Genomic DNA, 18,727 nt, shown 5'->3' with positions numbered 1-18,727 from the left:
AGCTTCCAGCAAGGTTGACTTGTACCTAAACATCCCAACAATGCTTTGATGGCAGCCTGGTAAGAATAGCCCACTCCACAGGTCCTGGCCTCCGCAGACAAGAGTGTGAGGCAGCAACACAACATTAGAGGTGAGTGTGTTTAGTGGCATGCTGTGAGGGCTGGCGCTGTGGAACAGTGTTGAGGGCGACAGCGACGAGGAAACACCTCCTTGGAGCGACATTAAGCGCACTGAGATCTGTCATAAAAGAGGCTTTCTGGATGAGTTTGAAGTTCTTATAGGATCAGCACAAAGAGGATGACGGGAGCAAAAGATAGAGTCTTCATCACTATCAGCCAGAATGTGTCGTTCATTGGTAAGTCCCTTTTAAGCTTTTCTCTCATTTATTTTATTTTTTTTCTGCTGTACAACAGTAACACTGTGTAAAATCATAAACATGCAGGGTTTTTAATTCTTGCATTTTGCGAATTTATCGAAAAGGGATCGGGACAAATAAACTTGGTTTGGTCTTTATCAGTTCTAACGTATGTTTGGAGTCATTGTCTTGTTGGAACACACAACTGCATCCAAGACCCAGACTGGGTGAGGATTTTAGGTTTTCCTGAGGAGTGTGTAATGTGTTAATCGTCCTCCTTCATTATTCCATTTTGTTGGTGTAAAGCACCTGTTCCACTGTCAGGGTGGAAACAACAGAGCGTAATACTGCCACCAGCGTGCTTGACGTTAGGTTTGGTGTTCTTCATCTTCTTTACTCCCATCATATTTAATTACTTTATTATTTTTAGCTGACTTTTGGATCTCTGCTTGCTTTGAAATGACTTCAAGTGACTTTCCTGATTTGTGCTTTTTCAGCTCTGTGCAGAAAAACATCCAAGTCTTTACTTTGGTTTGGTTTTGGGAGTGTTTGTGAGCTTCATTAGGATTGTCAGCTCTTTAACAAGTGCAAAGTATTTTTTTTCCATTCAGAATTTTTAATGCCTTGCTCGTATGTACATGCTATTATCATATTTCATTTTTATTTATACATATATCTCTTTATAGGGTGCTGAAAAAACATTACAAGACAGTCATAATATTGTATTTTGCTCATCCCTCCTCCACTGCAGGCAAAACCTGGTGGATGTTGATGCTGGTTTTACGTCTGCTCGTCCTTCTGCTCGCTGGCTTCACGCTCTTCAGCGACGAGCAGGAAAGGTTCATCTGCAACACCATCCAGCCAGGATGCTCTAATGTGTGCTTCGACCTATTTGCTCCTGTGTCCGTCCTCCGTCTCTGGCTCTTCCACCTCATTCTTCTCTGCCTTCCCCATTTTATATTTGTAACATATATAATGCATAAAGTTCTGTCGCGTCCCTCTTTTGGAGGTTTTTACTGCGACAGGAGCCGAGGAGGTTCACCTTTCACCCTCGACAACTCAAACTCCTCCAGAGAACTGTCGCTGCATAAAGCCCCGCTGGAACGTGAACTGGCAGCACCGCGATACTACTGCGCTTACTTGTTCGTAGTCATTCTACGAATACTCCTAGAAGCTGTTTTCAGTACCGGCCAGTTTCTTCTCTTTGGTTTGTCCGTCCCTAAGAGCTTCTTCTGTTACGAGGCTCCCTGCACATCTGGAGTTGAATGCTACATCTCCAGACGTACTGAGAAAACCTTAATGCTCAATCTTATGCTCGGCGTTGCCACTCTGTCCATTCTGCTGAGTTTGGTCGACCTGGTGAGCTCGGTGAAGGCGATGGTGAGGTGGAGGAGGAAGAAGGAGATGCTGATGGAGGAGATGAGTAAAGGAGAGCGTAGCAGCATGTTCACAGCCACAACCCTGACAGAAGAAGATGTTATTTTAACCAGGAGAGTCAGCAGAAGTGGATGCTCAAAGATGAATAGTTTTAAAGATGACAAACCTCCAGCTGGTCTTGGGTCAAATGGTGAACTTCTCCACACTAAGGTGACTGGTGCACTTGAAGCAAATGAATCTGCTGATGAGAAGAGCCAAGAGGGAAAAGCGGAGATGATCACTCCAATGACAACTAACTACGTCCTTCAAAGCCATTTGAGACCTCCAACATCCCCTCGCCCAGATAAGGGACCATTACCAAACCCGAGAGCGGCAACACCTATGGGTGTCAAAAAGATGAGCCAGTGCACTGCAGCTGGCAGCAGCTCTGGACAACAGTCTGATAGCAGCGAGTCCCAGGACAGGAGGGCGTGGGTGTGATGGACTGAGTGTCACTTAAGTGCCTCCTTCTGACAAACCCTGAAGTTCTTCTACATGTGTATTTTTAATGCATGAATAAACAGGACTCACTAGAAAACTGCACTTAGCAAAGAATATTTTAATTTATTTATAGTTAATGAAATGATATTACTCAAATGTGCAAAGTGAAAAGAGTACTGACAAACTTGCTGAAAGTGTTCACCGCCGTTCTCTAACAGATCTCCAGAGCTCTTTGTCCTCTTTTAGCTGGTTGTTTTGGTTTTCTGTTCTCCAGTCTGCTGTTCTCTGTTTTTTAAACTGAGTTTTTAAATTTGAAAAAAATAAACCCTCGACCTCACAAACGGCGAACTAAGAAAGAGTCGGCAATCATTTAAAGCAAAATCAACAATCTAAAGAGCTAAATATTGTTCTCCGATGTTGGTAGAGACCAAAACGGTGCTAAAAGAAGGAAAAGGCTGGTCCTGGAACATTCGGCAACTTCAACCAAATGTTTCTGTTTTGTCTGCATGTACAGGCTAACATACATGGAGAGGATGTTTTCAGTTTGTTACGCTGCCATCAAGTGACTACAAATCAATTCATGCACAGGTTTATGAAACTGTCGGACAGAAACCCCTGTGTTTCGGTCCTTCATAAGGCTCAAGGATGAGGCTTACAACAATTGGACGTTGACCGGGAGAACAAGTATTGTATTTACAATTAACCTAAATTACTGAAAAAAAGTCCTAATAAATCAGAAAAACTAGGCTTCCTGCAGGCCATGAATAACCCTAAATAAAGGTAAAGAATGAACAAAAGAATACACAACCAATCCAAGCTTGGCTCACAACAGCCCACGCACAGACTGAACACTTTCCAAATGGCCTGGTGGCACCGTTGATGCTGAATCTATGAGACTTTATTCTCCCAGAAGTGATGAGCAGGTGGATACAGCTGAGCTCAGTTACTTGTAAGGAGCCAACAAGCAGAGCCTGAGGAACCACGTCCACAATGAACAAGAAGGACAGTACAGCAGGTAACACCTTGTGTTTCTTTAACGTGATCACATAATACAAAAGTATTTAAGCAACCATGTCAAATGTTTGTGCAAATTTTGGATGAATTGATGTGCAGATTCTCCATGAAGCTGAAGAACACTTCTAAGTTCTTGCACAGTAAAATGCGATGCTTGTTTTCCTTTAATGCATTCTCCGTCATGGTTGGTCGACACCTTAAACTATTTCTGTTGTTATAAAAATGAGTCACTTAAACAAAAGAACAGAAACGCCGCGGCTGACCTTGACGAAGCAGCAGCTAGAGTGCTCAGCTGTTGTCTGGATTACCGAGTGCTGGCAGCTACAACAAACACACTGACCCAACCTCTGACCTCCCACATGACCGCTGGACGAACCGACCCGATGCCAGTCGACCCTGCCTGGATGATGCAAGGCCTTCAACCTGCTCCCCACCATCAGTCACCTCAGCAGGCAAGCAAAGCTCCACCTTTTGATCTGCAAGTCACACACAGTGTAGAACAACATCATCAGAGATCAAATATTACCATCATGCCAGATGATGTGCAGATTTTTATTGAGATTGACCCTTTTTTAATTTTGACACGTTCGTCTCCGTACATTTTCTGTTATTGAAAAAAAAAAAAAAAAAAGGGGAGTAGATTATTGTCTTGTTAAGTTTTGGGAATTATTTTCTTTCCCGTGCATCGTCTGTAGAAGTTTTTTTTTTTTTCTTCATATGAAAATTTTGACCTTTTTTTGTCAAAGATTTACAGTTAGAGCAACGAGAACTATTGTGCACTCTGGGAATTTTCTTGTATTTTTAATCACAGTTTAGAATGTCATCACAAGCAGCATATGAGAAAATACTAAAAAAAAAAAACACAAAAAAAAAACAAGACAATAGGAGCCCATATTGTACTGAAAAAAAAATTGAAAAAAAATGTACTGAAAAAAAAATTGAAAAAAGTCAAGTAAAAGGAAATATATATATATATATATAAATTTTCTTTACTTGACTTTGTTATATTTTCAATATACTTGAATGGCCTATATTGTACTTGAAAGTAAACAGTAAAAAATAATGTGGGCTCCAATGAGCTGTTTGGGTATTTCCTCATATTTCTATGGTTTTCCTATTATTACTATTTTGAATCACCTCTAGGGGATAAACAAAGTTATTTGAATTGAATTAAACTGAACTATAAATGTGTGTATATATATATACATATACAGAGAAAGTGAATAAGCCCCTAAAACAACACAAACTGTCCTCTGATTACCTCTTTGTCTACATACACCAAGATTTTAAGTCTTCTTTCTGAACCAATCCACCTTTTAAAAATCTAAAGCAGTAGCTCCAGGCTGCTTAAAGTGATGCCTCTGACTGTAGCAGCACTGCTCCTGAGCCTCATTACCTCCACTGCAGCCCTGACCCCAACATATGTCTCATAGCTTTTTCATTCTTCTTCTGCTGCGGTATTTGGGGCAGCTAAGACGTGCAGAAACATTAGCAGGGTGGCCCGTCATCAGCGGAGAAAGGACTGCACTGTCTCTGGTGGAGGTCAAAGGGCTGCACAAGCCAACTTGGTGACCCCACACATGCGCCAGCCGAGGTTCGCGCAACAAAGCGTCACACAAAGCCCACTTAGAAGCTATTCTGTTAGCTATGTGTCCTTGCCAAAATCCCAGCCTCCGTGTTGATGATATCAGCTATGTGCATTTTGTTTGCACAAGCCCTATAAAACACAGGTTTATATATAGACATTTTAACAGATTTAAAAAAAAAAAAGACAAGCAGCAATACATCGGGGAAATCTATGCAAACACTTTAACCCTTCTGTATACTCATATGCACGACCTGGAAATATCGATCAGAAAATATTGGGAATATCCCACTAAACTAAACCTTTCACAGCAAACAGGGAAAACAACGTATTTATTGACCTGGCTTGTGCATCCAGGATCCACACATGGTGAAACAGCAAACAGGCCACCATTGAAATATTTCTATAAAATGTAAAGTCTATTGCTTTGAAATGTATTTTTTTGATGTAGCATTCAGATTTTTGTCAATTAAAACTGAGAGATTTGCACCAAAACATGAAAAACAGCCACAGAACAAAAGCACTTAAAGCTCTACTTGTATACGGTTGGTCATACTGTAAAAAAATGCAAATTACATCGTTGAAGTCAGATGAATAAAACAGTTTTATGGAAGCTGGATGGAACACTGGTGCTTTTACTGCCATCTAGTGGCCACTGAGTGAGTAATGCAGCCAATTAAATACAGACAGAAACGATCCAAGTTACATTAAAACTACATGTTTCTTGGACACCACACGAAATATTCTGATGGATTTTGTTTGGTTTTAAACATGTAACAAAGCTTATGGGAAGAAACATGATCCTAAATCCTTGGCTAAAAGTATATATATATTTTGGAGAATGAATCCTGTTTTTATAGATTCCAAATAATAATAATAATAAATGTTGTGTTTAGCAGCTTAAAAAAGTAAAATCATGTACAACATTTGTGTAAAAAGATAAGTCTTATTTACCCCTGAGTATGATTGTGTTATTTATTAATGTAAGTTATGATACAGTCAGTGTTTGAAGAGCTGATGATTATTACCCTCGAAAAGGTATTATTAATAAATTCAATAATAAATTCAATAAATTAAATCTTTTCTTGAGAATTACTTAAAATATCAGATATTTTAAACTTTCAATCAATTTTTTGTAATTGTGTTGTGAACGCTTCATTAGCATTTAATACACTTTGGTATTCTGACTACATTTTCTCAAAGGTTATAAGCTGTAAATTATTAAATTTACTGAGTTAAGGTTGAGTTGATGGAACTTTGTTTCATTCAATGTTACTTTAAATAAAACATAGTATGTAGAAAATGTAAAAATACCAAATTAAAATGTTATATATGAGTTCAGACGACTTAAAGTTTACTGAACAAGAGAAAAAAGGAGTTAAATCAAAATATGTACTTTAAATTTAAAATAATTACTTAAATGATCTTAGATAATTGGTGAAAGCAAGGGTTCGGAGTACGCTGAACTTGTTTTGATTTACACGTACAAGTTAATACTCAAAGTTCTATATGTATAATTCATTGTTTCCTAAATCTAAAAGCATTCAGTCTCAGTTTGAATTTTCCAACTTCAAAGAGTGAAGCTATCATTTAAAAAGTGTCTGAGTTTTCTTTTTTTTTTTTTAAATATCTCTCTTTACCTGGCAGACATCTTATTCTGAGACAAAGTGCTTCATGTGTCGGTTCAGTGTTGTACATCAATACAGAGCAGAACATTGCGAGCTGATGCCTTCACTGCCCATCGATCTAAAGTTAACGCGTCAGCCGGTGGACGCCTCAGGTGCAGCTGCGCACTTGGCTCTCAGGGGCGACAGACGGAGGAGATTGAGAAGTCGGAGAGAAAACTCCACATTGATCAGAACAGCACATCAGAGACGATGTCAGAGGCATCAAAAATATTGATCGGCCGGCAACCTCCTCACCTCAGAGGTTGTAGTGGAGACGAATGGGAGGATGGGAGGGCGGGGTCGTCCCTGATGGCCTCGGCTCCGAAGACAAAATCCATTCTGACTCCCTTTGATGTTAATGATGGAGGGATTGTGGGGTGAGAAAGGAGGCGGGCTGATGCAGGAGTGTTGTTTGGATGAAGGCTGAGTAGGTTTTCTCTGACTCCTTGTCCACAGATGAGTTTATTAAAGCGTGTGATACCAACCAGCAGATGCCAAACACCATGAAACTCATTGGACAAGAGGAATTTTAGGGCTTTGTAAAGAAAAATAGTTCAATCGGCCACTTCAAAAAGCTACGTCAGCAACTAATTATGGCACTGATACAACTCAGAGACATATGTGAGATAAAATGACCAAAGAGTGGGTGAAGCTCCAAACATAGAGACTCCTACACTTGTCAGAACAAACCACTCATCTTACCTGCCTCGGCTGCCAGGTGAAGCGGTGGTTAGCACTGTTGCCTCACAGCAAGAAGGTCGTTGGTTCACGTCCCGGTGAGGACACCGGGATTTTTCTGCATGGAGTTTGCATGTTCTCCCCGTGCAGCGTGGGTTCTCTCCGGGTTTGGTTGTCTGTCTCTAAGTGTCGCCCTGTGATGGACTGGCGACCTGTCCAGGGTGCCCCCTGCCTTCACCCTCAGTCAGCTGGGATAGACTCCAGCCCCCCCGCGACCCTTATGAGGGTTAAGCGGTGTATCCATAACGGATGGATCTTACCTGCCTGGCTAAATCTCTCAGATTCCACTTTAGAACTCATGAGTTCTGTATTTAACTATAATTTAAAGAGGTAATCTTGTCAACTTTGGACTGCTTTACGAGCTCCTTTAAGAGCCACAAAGGACAAAAACCAACTGTTTTCACACTCACCTCATATAAAGCAGCTACAAATGAACCAAGCTTTACGTTTTAAGTGTTTTAAGTCTGAAAACATTAACTGGAGGATCCATTCAACCCAGTCAGATAAATCCAAATCAAAATTTACGACTGATAATCATTTCTCGGGCTGCTTCTTTTTTACCCCTGCAGAGAATACCAGACAAATATGACCTCTGACCTCTGCACCCGTCATCCTGAGCGACGTGATGCACAAGCATTTCAGATGAATGATGGTCTTTAAAAATACAGGCAGAGTTAATCTTGTGCATGTTTATGTCACTTGTGTGCTCCTGAGTTTTCATTCAGTGCCTCCAATTGGATGAAATATTGTCTTGTCCAACACTTTAGTTTATAAACTATACATACCAACATGCTAACTACATGCATGTTCATCTAGTGTTAGATGCTTTTCTGTAGTTAGAATGTTAGTATGCTAATGTTTAGCCTGAATCAATATGCAGAAAATATAGATATTGCAACCGCTTTTTGATTTATTTTGCACCATCTCTCTGGTTAATGTTGTATTTTTTTATTCAGTAATTTCCTCCAAGGATTAATTTGTTGTCTTTTTAGAATAAGACAAGGGGGGTGTTGATCCCAGCATGCTCTGGGGCAGAAGGCAGTGAGGTCATTTGTCCATCACAAGACCTGTCAGTCGGGCCTGTTTGTTTAAGAATGCATTGTAAATCAGTCATGACATGACAATAGCTGTTATTGAAAGCCAAATGCTTCCCACCCAGCTTTGTATACACACCGAAATTATGGGCTCCTGTTGCTATGTGACCTTTAACAGCCCATGTAAGCTCATTCAGACATCTTAACGTGATTTATTCCCAACCGGTCAGAGTCCGACGTCTAATTAGATCATTAGACAAAGCCTGCATTCATAAACATCCTAATTGGAGCCAATGAAGAGGAGTTGGGTTCTCCGGGTTTCACCAGTGGGATCGACCAGTGATGAGCTCTTCCTGAACTGGAAAAGCCAGTGCCTTGTTTATGTTAGAAGGAGATGGATCAGGCACAACCTCTCAGACCATTTCCTCTGTTGATTTTCTTTTTTTTTTTTTGCTTTTGGGCTTGAGGGAACCTGCCCAACCCCCTCTGGCACAACACAGACATACGCAAGAGGAAGCTAACGTGTCTTATATCTAACAAGCAGCTGCAGAGCAATTTGCTCTCAGTGAAGTGAACAAACAGGATCTGCTCTCTCTGCATCGGATGAATGTGATTACTGGTGGAAACAAATCTGACACAAGTCACAATTAGGCCTCCGTAGGAAGCGACTGATGTGCTTACTTTAGTACATTGTAGTCCCTCACAATCAGGTTGGTTGGTGGATCAGGAAATTGTCCATTTAACAGGTGATTTAATGTCATAGATGTTTGATTGTCTGAATGTTGAATCCAGGAAGATGAAGGAAAAGCTAAGAAGTCTTTGAAGGACCCACCAGTTCGCTCCATCTTGCTGCACGATTCTGTTCTCTCCCTCTGTGGTGATGCTGTTTTCTACCAAATATTCCATCCTCATTTTGGAAAATATAGGTCTGAATAATATATAAAATATATTTTAACATTTAATATACGTATCTTTAATTAAGAGTGCCTGAAACGATATGTCGTCTCTGTTTCAACGGCAGCTTGAATTGAAATAAATACTTAGGATTTTGAGTGGTTTAGAACATCAACATAAATGCCATTTTTTAAATCTGATAGATTAAACAAAGTAGTTTCAGACATTTTGCTATATTAACCAAATTTTGTGGATGTATTTTGTTGATTTTACTTCAATGCTCTGAGCTCCTGATCGCTTCTAATTATTTTACCAGCAGGTGGCAGCACAATACAACCATAGCATCTTTCTTCATCGTACTAAACGTCAGTCTTGGACCTCGTCAAATTTCAGTATTGGGTCGATCTGGTCATGCTATTTGAGTCTGTCAAAGAAGAAGGAATAACATATGCGACGACGCACCGTTTTCATAGATAAACAGACCCCCCCCCCAACGCGCACTTGCAGCTTTACGCACAGTTCCTTTTAACATTTCCAAACTGTGAACCACAGTTGAATGACAGTTCAGAAGTTCCAGTGTCACAGGATGAACGGACCACACACTGCACAGCCGTAATTACCTTTATACGCGCTGCAGCGGGTGTCACCCTGCAGTCTGTCCCCCTGACGCCTTCATTAGAAGCCTCAGGCATCTCCATCGTAAATGTTTCATCTTATTAGGAGTAACTTGAACTTAACACGTCTTCTAATAAACATCTGCTGCCTTGACAAAGATTATTTCTTTTTTTAACTTCTGGTGTGTTTCTCTGCATCGTTTCACCAACACAAGACTCTGCTAACAAAAAATTAACTCTATACAGAAAAAATATCTTTATTCACGAGTATTAAAGAACCAAAAAATAAAAAAAGCAGGAAAATGAAGAGGATTTTAAGTTAATTTACTTCTAAACTAGCATGAGGCACACCTTAAACCAAGACCAGGGTTTAAACGGAGCGCTTAAGTGAAGACTTAATGAAAACCTAAAGCGTCAGACTAAGACCACCTGTAGTTTCCCCGTTTCGCTGCTGATGTTGTTCTCTCGGTCTCACAGCGTGAGTCTGCAACACTGTGCTGGTTTAATCGGGCTTATCTCATGTGGCCACAAAAGGTGATTTACAACTTCGAGTGAGTTAAATATAAATGAATCTACAACTGGCATGAGTGAGCCATTACGCACAGAGGTACTGAGATTTTATGGCTTGTGCGTCCTGCAGATCTGCTCACGTGGTGTTTTATATTAACTTAAAGTTTACAGATGAAAGTTGTTCTTTTTGGTGACAATGATCAGGAGGCACGTGTAAACGTTCAATAAAAGTTGTTTATTCTCAAAATAAAATCTTCTATCAAAGTGGAAATTATACATATTTACAGTCTCGTAAAATTCCATATACAAATGTACAATATATGTACACCAATAATTATATAAATACACTTTTAATGCAAACCCGTATGAGACAGTATTAAGGCATTGATTAATGTACGTATAAATCCATCTCGTAGACAAAACAGAGCGGCCTCATTGTGAAATGTGGTGTTTAAGACACAGCGGTTCTTTACAGTAAGAAGAAGAGCCTCAGCTGCACCGTGTAACCTATCGACAAGGGGGATCTTGTCAGCTGTACGCATTCAATTAAGCCCAGATAAGACTCTGCATTCTTCGTGCCAGGTACATTGTTCTGCTGCTGACAGTCTCATTATTTAAAGAGAAGCCATTAGGCGCTCATTAATGTGCTAATTACAACACGCTGATGGACAATCCCAACACAATTAGTCACCCTCCTCCCCTCCTCCTGCTCCAACCCTCCTCTATTCAAAGCCATCATTTGGATAAGGCAATGGAAGTTCAAACTGAACTTTAACGAGCAGAATAGAGCGTAAATTCAACAACTAGTTCACATTAGGGGAGTGTTCAGAACCAAAAACTTTCATTCAAACTGGCAGTTTGGTGACTCATTTTTTTCTTTTATAATTTAACAAATAAAATCAGTTTTTACGCCACTTTGTCCCCCAAAAAGAGCTGATATGCGCTGGTTTTAAAGTCTTAAGTGTCAAATGACATGCATTTGATCAAACCCGGGACAGTGGCATCTGTTTGGGGCAGGACACGGAGCTGGCCGTCCCGGACCTCCAGGTGAGTCCAGTGCTCACGTCGCTGTACATGGAGCCAGCGGAGGCTTTACTCCCCCAGCAGCACCGCGTACAAAAAGTCCTCCAGGAGTCCAGAGTTTTCCCGGACCAGATCCACGCTCCGGAGGTGATCCCCACCAGGAGGCACATAAAGTATTTGAGCATGAACACGGCATAGTCCGGCCTCTGCCTGCTCGGGTCCGTCATGCACGTACAGTTGTGCGTAATTTCCCACGTCTGTCTGTTGTGCTGCTCGTAAAAGTAACACGCCACTATGACAGTGGCCGGGACGGTGTACAAAACCGTGAACACGCCTATCCGGATCATCAGCCGCTCCAGTTTGTCCGTCTTAGTGCCGCCTTGTTTGATCACACTCCTGATCCTGAACAGCGACACGAAGCCGGCGAGCAGAAACATGGTGCCGATGAACAGGTAGATAACCAGTGGTGCCAACACAAACCCCCGAAGGTTATCCAGATTCTGGTTGCCCACGTAGCAAATCCCAGCCACGGAGTCCCCGTCCACTGAGCTCAGAGCCAAAACCGCGATGGACTTCATGCTGGGGATGAGCCAGGCGGCCAAATGGAAGTACTGTGCGTAACTGGCGATCGCCTCGTTCCCCCACTTCATACCTGCCGCCAGGAACCAGGTGAGGGACAGAATCACCCACCAGATCGAGCTGGCCATGCCGAAGAAGTAGATGAGCAGAAAGACGATGGTGCAGAGTGCAGGACCTGTGGTTTCATAGTGGATGTGGTCAGCGCCGTTCTCCCGGTTACAGGCCACTTCCTCATGTCCAGCGATCAGCCTGACAATATATCCAACTGACACGAACATGTAGCAGGCGGACAGGAAGATGATGGGGCGCTCCGGGTACTTAAACCTCTCCATGTCAATTAGAAAAGTCGCCACAGTTGCGAAAGTGGAGATGAAGCACAGCACGGACCACAGACCGATCCAGAAGGCGGTGAAAGTCCTCTCTTCTGGGGAGAAGTAAGGGTTGTGGCACGGGATGGCACAGTTCAAGATCTGCCCTGTTTTGACGCGGTTGAGCAGCGGGTGTCCGTTGCTGGTCACCGGCACCATGGGCGCGCGGCAGAAGCACCCCGTCTCACACGCAGACGCCGCTGGTTTGTGTTTACCAGGGATGCCACGACCGAAGCCACTCTTCTTCTTGGTGTTGTACGGCTTCAGGGGCCGGTTGGTGGGCTTCGCCACCACCGGAGACACTGTAGTGGTCTGGCTGCGGTTGTAGTCCATGCACAGCGTGTCCTGGTCGCCCTGCTCGGGCAGCAGGTCGCACCTCATCCGGTCCGGCCACGGGAAGCCGTATTGCCTCATGAGAGGAGCGCAGCCAGCTTTCGCCCGCTCACACACGCTCCTGCACGGCGGCAGTGGCTTCTTATAGTCCTCCAGGCAGATCGGCGTGTACATGCTGCAGAGGAAGAAGCGCAAGTCCGGGGAACACTTTATCTCCACCAGCGGCCAGAACTGGTGCACCTCCAGGCCGGCTTCGTCCTGCGTGTCATGGTTGAACTGGTTGGGCATGTAAGTGTGATTGTAGCCGATACCTTTGCACAGAGGCACGGAGATCTCCTGGCACTGGAGCTCCTTGGCCGCCATGCAGCCGTGCAGGACGAGGGCGAGCAGCACGCACCATCCCGGGATGCTCCTCTCCTCCATCGTTGTTTTTTCTGTGCGCAATTCGTCCTCGACAAAAAAAAGTGACAGCGAACTTGCGCTTTGCAAGCAGGCTGCAAGTCCGATTAATCCTGGAGCGCTGCTAAACTCATGCTAGTGCGCAGACAGTTTGTGACGGGCTTCGGTGTGCGTAATATCCAAAACAAGCGTTTCACTCTCTCACAGTCTGGATAGCAGCAGCCTCCCGTCTCTCCTTTGTGTCGGTGCAGCAACGCGTCTCTCTTTGCATGTTCCGTAGCCGATGGGTGCGTTGGGTTTTATACAGCAGGGGACGAGGACACTCCCCCAGCCTGGGCGGGGAGGGAGAGTAAGTCAAGTCAATCAGGAGTTCCTTCTATAGGTGTTTGTTTAAAACGTTCACCCTGGAGGAAGGGTTAGAATCACTTTGTCCTTGTTTACGCCCCCCACAACCCCCTGCAAGCACACAAATTCACACACTGCCCTTTACAAACAGGGAGAGGAGGTAATCATACAATAGGTGCTTTATGAAGGAATGTAATTAGGAGGAGAGCAAACTAACAGGAACTAAACATGCAAGGTTTGGGTCAACAGGATGCAAAATGTTCCTGGATGCACCACAGCATCGATGATATCAATGCAATAATAAATTAGGGGGAAAAAATGTTTTTTTCAGGAATATTTGTTCACACTTGAATGTATTTGGTAGTTTTCATTTGCTCAAGAATACAAAATGAAATCAACAGTGGGAGAAAAAGCATGAAAACAGTTATTTGTAAATGAATCTGTGCTACAAGTTCTAATAATGTTTAAAAGAAAACATTTATTCTGATATTCCAGGACTGCTTTAAGGATGTTTTTCATTTTGAATAATATTCCAGTGAGAGTAAAAAAGAACTAAGACAAAACGTTTGACCATCCATCAGATGTTTGGAGGATGACCAGAGGAAGAAGAGAACGTTCTCAAAACAACATTCTAAATATGTTTTCAAGGTGTTTCCGAGGCCTCGGATCACCATTCAGGGCTTTTATGACACATCCTTTTAATGTGACATATTAACCAATGTAGAACATTTGGCCTGTAATGTTCTGAGGGTGTTGTTGAGAACGTTCGACTATAAAATGTTCCTACAATGTTACATGATAACAAAGGACTGACATTGTCAATGCAACGCTCAGAAAAATGTTTAACATGTCTAGAGCGTCTTTAGAGAACTTTATCTGGCCTTTAAGAAGAACAATCTGGGAAGTCGAAGAAAACATCCCACTGAAAATATCACTGGAGCTTTGCAGAACTTTTTCCAGAATATTTTAGAACAAAAACATTCTGGCTGGGTGACCTTTTATATTTTAAACTTGTAAGAACAGTGTGATTTATGTTATCTTCGTGTTTGCAAGACATTTTGGGATGGTCTTTTACCATCTGGACAGGTTCAGATGATGAACATTTGCCTGTTGATTCACCATCGCTGTTACGCTTAGGTTCTGTTTCAGTGAATCACTACTTTTATTTACAAGCTTTTAAGTCATCCAGAGTATTAAACAGGATGTATTCCAATCCCAGCTCACACATGCAGGAACATAGAGCATCTCCACTGTCATTATTGGGGTTTTAAAAAAACTCATAGCCAGTTTGATCATCACAGAATTACAGGAAGGAGGAAGTCATTTGGTTCGCTAACTGTTTAAAAGCAGGTGGAGACACTAGTTTCTTTGCATGCCAATTGCAAACCAATTTTCCGTGCAACCCACAAGCTTCAATTTAATGATAAGTTTTAGAAAAGTCAATTTATTCATCGCCTGTCAGCTGAAAGCCACAAGGGAGCACTAGTCTGATACTGTCCGTCAGTCAGCCTCCACTGCAGAGAGGCTTCCCGTCTTCTGTAGGAAATCTGACAAAGTGAAAATGTGCGTGTGGCTTTGAATCGGTTGTGTGTGCGAGAGGAAAAGCGTGTGTGTGCCGATGTGTGCATCTGCAGCAGAAACACAGGGAGGCTGTGTGTGGTGAGGGAGGTTGCTGTGGTCTTGTTAGCCCGCAGCAGGGGGTCGTCTTGGTCTAAAGGGAGGGGGCAGTTTGTCTTAACGCCGGTGCCAATGTTTCACTCAGAGCATGCTGGGCCGGCGATTACTGCGATGCACCGCTGTCCTAACAAACAGGGTAGCGTGTGTGTAACTGTGTGTGTGCAAACAGTTTCAGCCCAAAGGAAATAAGCTAACATGGGCAGATGCAGCATTGTGATAGCACTAATTAAAGTCATTCACACTTCTTATTGGATTCAACAGCTTCAAATGGAGCTGAGACAGTTTGGCAGACGGGCGGCGTGTTTCCAATCCACAGGTTTTTATCAGAACTAATTAGCCCCAAACTCCAGTATTTGCAAAGGGATGCTTGTTTTTGGCTCAGTTTGGGGTCTCCGATAGGGTGGGGTTGATTGTGTGAAGGCTGTTTCTGTGAGTGCTGGGTGAGCCGGCAATAACTAAACGTCTTCTACACCGAGTTTAGGATTCTCTTCTGTACGTCACTGCATCCTCCCATTTGGTAAACTGGTGGAAAAGGGGGTGGAATCAATCAATAGCACAAAAAATAAACATTAGATATCCACCAAGGTGCAATATGAGGTTGTTCTTTGTGAAAACACGAGAAGAGAAAATTAGAGTTCAGTATCTTTCTTAGTGACTTGACAGAATCTCGTCACTGGTATATGTAAGAGATGAGGCTAAGTCTAAAGTCAGTTTAAAGTTCTGCACAACAGCCAACATCTTACACAACTCTCAATTTTTCTAAAGAAAAACTTCGCAAAAGATTATTGAACAGGCAAAACCACAGAGAAGCTGCAGGAAAAGTTAAATAGAAGCTGTATAGAGAAGAGACGGACGCCCAAGTTATAGAATTACACTTTTTATGAAATAAAAAGCTAATAATGTTCTTTCAGTTCAGCTCAATTCCCATTCAGCTTCTTTCTCATAGAGCTAAATAGCTAATTTCAGTGTTTGCTGTTCTTTTTTTTTCAGTGCTCAGATTGAAACAAGAGCTGCTCAGTGTTTTGGAGCAGCTTCAGAGCAGTGGCACTGTTGGTGTCAACGTCTGGGCAGCATCACTCATCACCTGGCCAAACCTCTACACAATGTTCTCCCATAGCAACAACAAAAAACTGAATTTACAGCATCATTATGATTAACTGGAGTGACAAAGTTGTTGATTTCCACGTTAAAATCAGGCCTTATGCAGCTCTAGCGTTCCTCACAGCTTCACCAAAATCTGAATCATTTAGTTAAAAGAGGAAGAATGTTTTTCTCATGGCTGAAGGAGACTCCTCAGACATTCCCGTGCACGTATAGGCGCATTTTGGGCCCCATCCAGAAGCCTCACGCTGGGCCAGCCGTCTCCAGCCGAGCTGTGAACTGCAGGTGAAAGTCGCAGGAAACAGGTGCCTCCTCCTCCGCCAGGGAGAACAAAATAGCAGACTGAGCATCAGTTACACCAATCGCTGTCTATCAGAGTGGAACCCGTATTGATTAACAAGGCTGATAGACTCGGCGGCCCCAGCCACCAACTGTCGACTACGCCTCCCGCCTTCTGTGTGCAACGGCGATAGTGGGTTTAGGGTTACGCGCTGGCCCCCTGCATACCAAATTTAAAAGGGTGGAAATGGAATTACTGCATCTGTTTAGAAGTCAATTTCTGCATTCTCAAGGCAGCCTACTCTACCACTCCTCTATCTCGCCTCCCTTCCTAGCCTCTCTCCTGCCTTCCCCCCGATCTTTCCCCCTGATTCTCCCAGGGCTCTCAAAGTTCATGACGCCAAAGAAAAAGGCGGGCGGGTGGGTAGGAGGGGGGGTTCTCACAGAGTTACTGAGGCGTGCTGTGAAACTCCGAAATGTTTGTCTTTGTAACCTCCTCATGGGAAGCTTGGCCTTGTGATTCTCTCAAACTCTTCCATCCTTTCTGTCATATTATGTGCTAAAACTGAGTTGATTAACATTGAACTCATTAATGTTGACTTGTGCCATTGTTGGGATACACAAACCTGTGAGTCTCAAGTGAGTCTTAAGTAGTTTCTTTGGAAATGCTGACTGAAATCAATAATGCAGTGGATCAATAAGGAAAGCTCAATAGAAAGTGTAAGCAATAATTATCTAGCGTTAACTGCAAGGATAAAGTCCAAGTTAATGTGATGCATTTCCAATAAATAGACCAGTGAAGACCGATGATAGGCAGAAACACCAGAGACAGAAACATCTGGATCCTCCTGAGAGACAAGGTAGAGACGGTGAGGTGGTGGTTTGCACAACTGTAGGTGTACAAGACCAAAACGCAATGATATTGAAAGTGAAAGATTCTCCTGAATGGATTGTTGTCAAAGCTTCATTTACGGCAGTTTTAGGAACACATTAAAAAGTGCAAGATCTTCTTTTATTCTGAACCAGCACAGTGGAGGTTCAGTAGGAGCTGGTTAGCTGAAAGATTTTATGCCTCATTTCTACATAGTTTGGCTTCACGACTGTAAACCACATCACATACAAACCTTCTCTCTCAGCTCTTAGTATTTATTGTCCATACTGTACATGGTAAATCAACCAGCCTATCACCTTCGATAGCTCAGTTGGTAGAGCAGAGGACTGTAAGGAAGTGACACTGACATCCTTCGGTCACTGGTTCAAAACCAGCTCAAAGGAGAAGGTTTTTGTGGGTGGAGCTGTTGAACACTTTGAATCAAAAACCTGTGCTGACTTTGTTGTTGTTAGAAATGCTACAATGGTAAGTTTTATACCCACAGTCTGTATTAGTGAGTCAGACTATCGCCTCTTTCACATGTCTTGGTTTCATGTCTGTAAAACCACATCATATACAAACATTTTCTCTCAGCGCTTAGTGTTCATTGTCCGTAGTGTTCATGGTAAATCAACCAGCCTGTGACCTTCGATAGCTCAGTTGGTAGAGCGGAGGACTGTAGATGAACGATGCTGACATCCTTAGGTCGCTGGTTCAAATCCGGCTCGAAGGAGGATAATTTTGTGACTGTAATTGTTGTTGGCTGTTTGTGTGAAATGCAAAAATGACAGGTTTTATATCCACAGTCTACATTCAGTGAGTCAGACAATTGCTGCTTCTTCATATAGCTTTGCTGCAAATCTGTCGATGTCCAGACATTATCTCTAGACACATGGTGATCATTTGCCATAGTGCACATGGTCAGTCGGCCTGTCTGTTCCCTTCGATAGCTCAGTTGGTAGAGCGGAGGGCTGTAGGAGAGTTATACTGTAATCCTTAGGTCGCTGGTTCAAATCCGGCTCGAAGGAGAAGTTTTCTGTGTTTGATGCTGTGAATCAAACAGATAAAACAACTGTTCTGAAGTTGTTGTTGTTAGAAATGTGAAAATGGCAGGTTTTATACCCACAGTCTACATTCAGTGAATGAGACTATCGCCTCTTTTTCACATAGTTTGGCTTCATTTCTGTAAAACCACATCATACACAAACATTTTGTCTAAGCGCTTATTGTTCATTGTCCGTAGTGCACATGGTTAAACTACCAACCTATGACCTTCAGTAGCTCAGCTGGTAGAGCGGAGGACTGTAGGGGAGCCGTGCTGATATCCTTCGGTCGCCGGCTTGAAGGAGGGAGATTTTATGACTGTAGCTGTAAGAAAGTCAACTGAAGTTGTTGTTATTAGAAATGTGAAAATGACAGGATTTATACCTACAGTTTATATCCAATGAGTTTGACTATTGTTTCTTCTTCACATAGTTTGGCTT

At 42.7% G+C, this 18,727-nt stretch overlaps 2 protein-coding genes and 3 non-coding genes across 5 annotated transcripts; 4 read left to right on the top strand and 1 right to left on the bottom strand.

The window, feature by feature from the left end:
- Window positions 1-297: 297 nt before the first annotated feature.
- LOC103371211 (gap junction delta-4 protein-like) lies at window positions 298-2,212 on the top strand. Its single transcript, XM_008300460.1, has 2 exons — window positions 298-355; window positions 1,107-2,212. The coding sequence occupies exons 1-2, from the start codon at window positions 298-300 to the stop codon at window positions 2,210-2,212; spliced, it is 1,164 nt and encodes a 387-aa protein (XP_008298682.1).
- Window positions 2,213-10,482: 8,270 nt separating this feature from the next.
- LOC103371208 (frizzled-8-like) lies at window positions 10,483-13,060 on the bottom strand. Its single transcript, XM_008300454.1, has one exon. The coding sequence runs from the start codon at window positions 12,992-12,994 to the stop codon at window positions 11,252-11,254; it is 1,743 nt and encodes a 580-aa protein (XP_008298676.1). The 5' UTR covers window positions 12,995-13,060; the 3' UTR covers window positions 10,483-11,251.
- A 4,499-nt stretch (window positions 13,061-17,559) lies between these two features.
- On the top strand, window positions 17,560-17,647 carry trnay-gua (transfer RNA tyrosine (anticodon GUA)). The gene is given in 2 exon segments: window positions 17,560-17,596; window positions 17,612-17,647. It is a non-coding gene; the product is annotated as a tRNA-Tyr (tRNA).
- A 241-nt stretch (window positions 17,648-17,888) lies between these two features.
- Window positions 17,889-17,976, top strand: trnay-gua (transfer RNA tyrosine (anticodon GUA)). The gene is given in 2 exon segments: window positions 17,889-17,925; window positions 17,941-17,976. It is a non-coding gene; the product is annotated as a tRNA-Tyr (tRNA).
- Window positions 17,977-18,183: 207 nt separating this feature from the next.
- On the top strand, window positions 18,184-18,271 carry trnay-gua (transfer RNA tyrosine (anticodon GUA)). Its single transcript is given in 2 exon segments — window positions 18,184-18,220; window positions 18,236-18,271. It is a non-coding gene; the product is annotated as a tRNA-Tyr (tRNA).
- Window positions 18,272-18,727: the final 456 nt, after the last annotated feature.

This window comes from Stegastes partitus, unplaced genomic scaffold (assembly GCF_000690725.1).
Source record: "Stegastes partitus isolate 25-593 unplaced genomic scaffold, Stegastes_partitus-1.0.2 Scaffold1543, whole genome shotgun sequence".
NCBI lineage: Eukaryota > Metazoa > Chordata > Actinopteri > Pomacentridae > Stegastes > Stegastes partitus.
The sequence above is the reverse complement of the archived record's forward strand: the minus strand, read 5'-3'. Positions and strand labels throughout refer to the sequence as shown.

Coding starts and splice junctions, on each gene's coding strand:
- LOC103371208 (XM_008300454.1), bottom strand. CDS start 12,994: ATGGAGGAGAGGAGCATCCCGGGATGGTGCGTGCTGCTCGCCCTCGTC.
- LOC103371211 (XM_008300460.1), top strand. CDS start 298: ATGACGGGAGCAAAAGATAGAGTCTTCATCACTATCAGCCAGAATGTG. Junction 356..1,106: donor CCAGAATGTGTCGTTCATTG/GTAAGTCCCTTT, acceptor CCTCCACTGCAG/GCAAAACCTGGTGGATGTTG.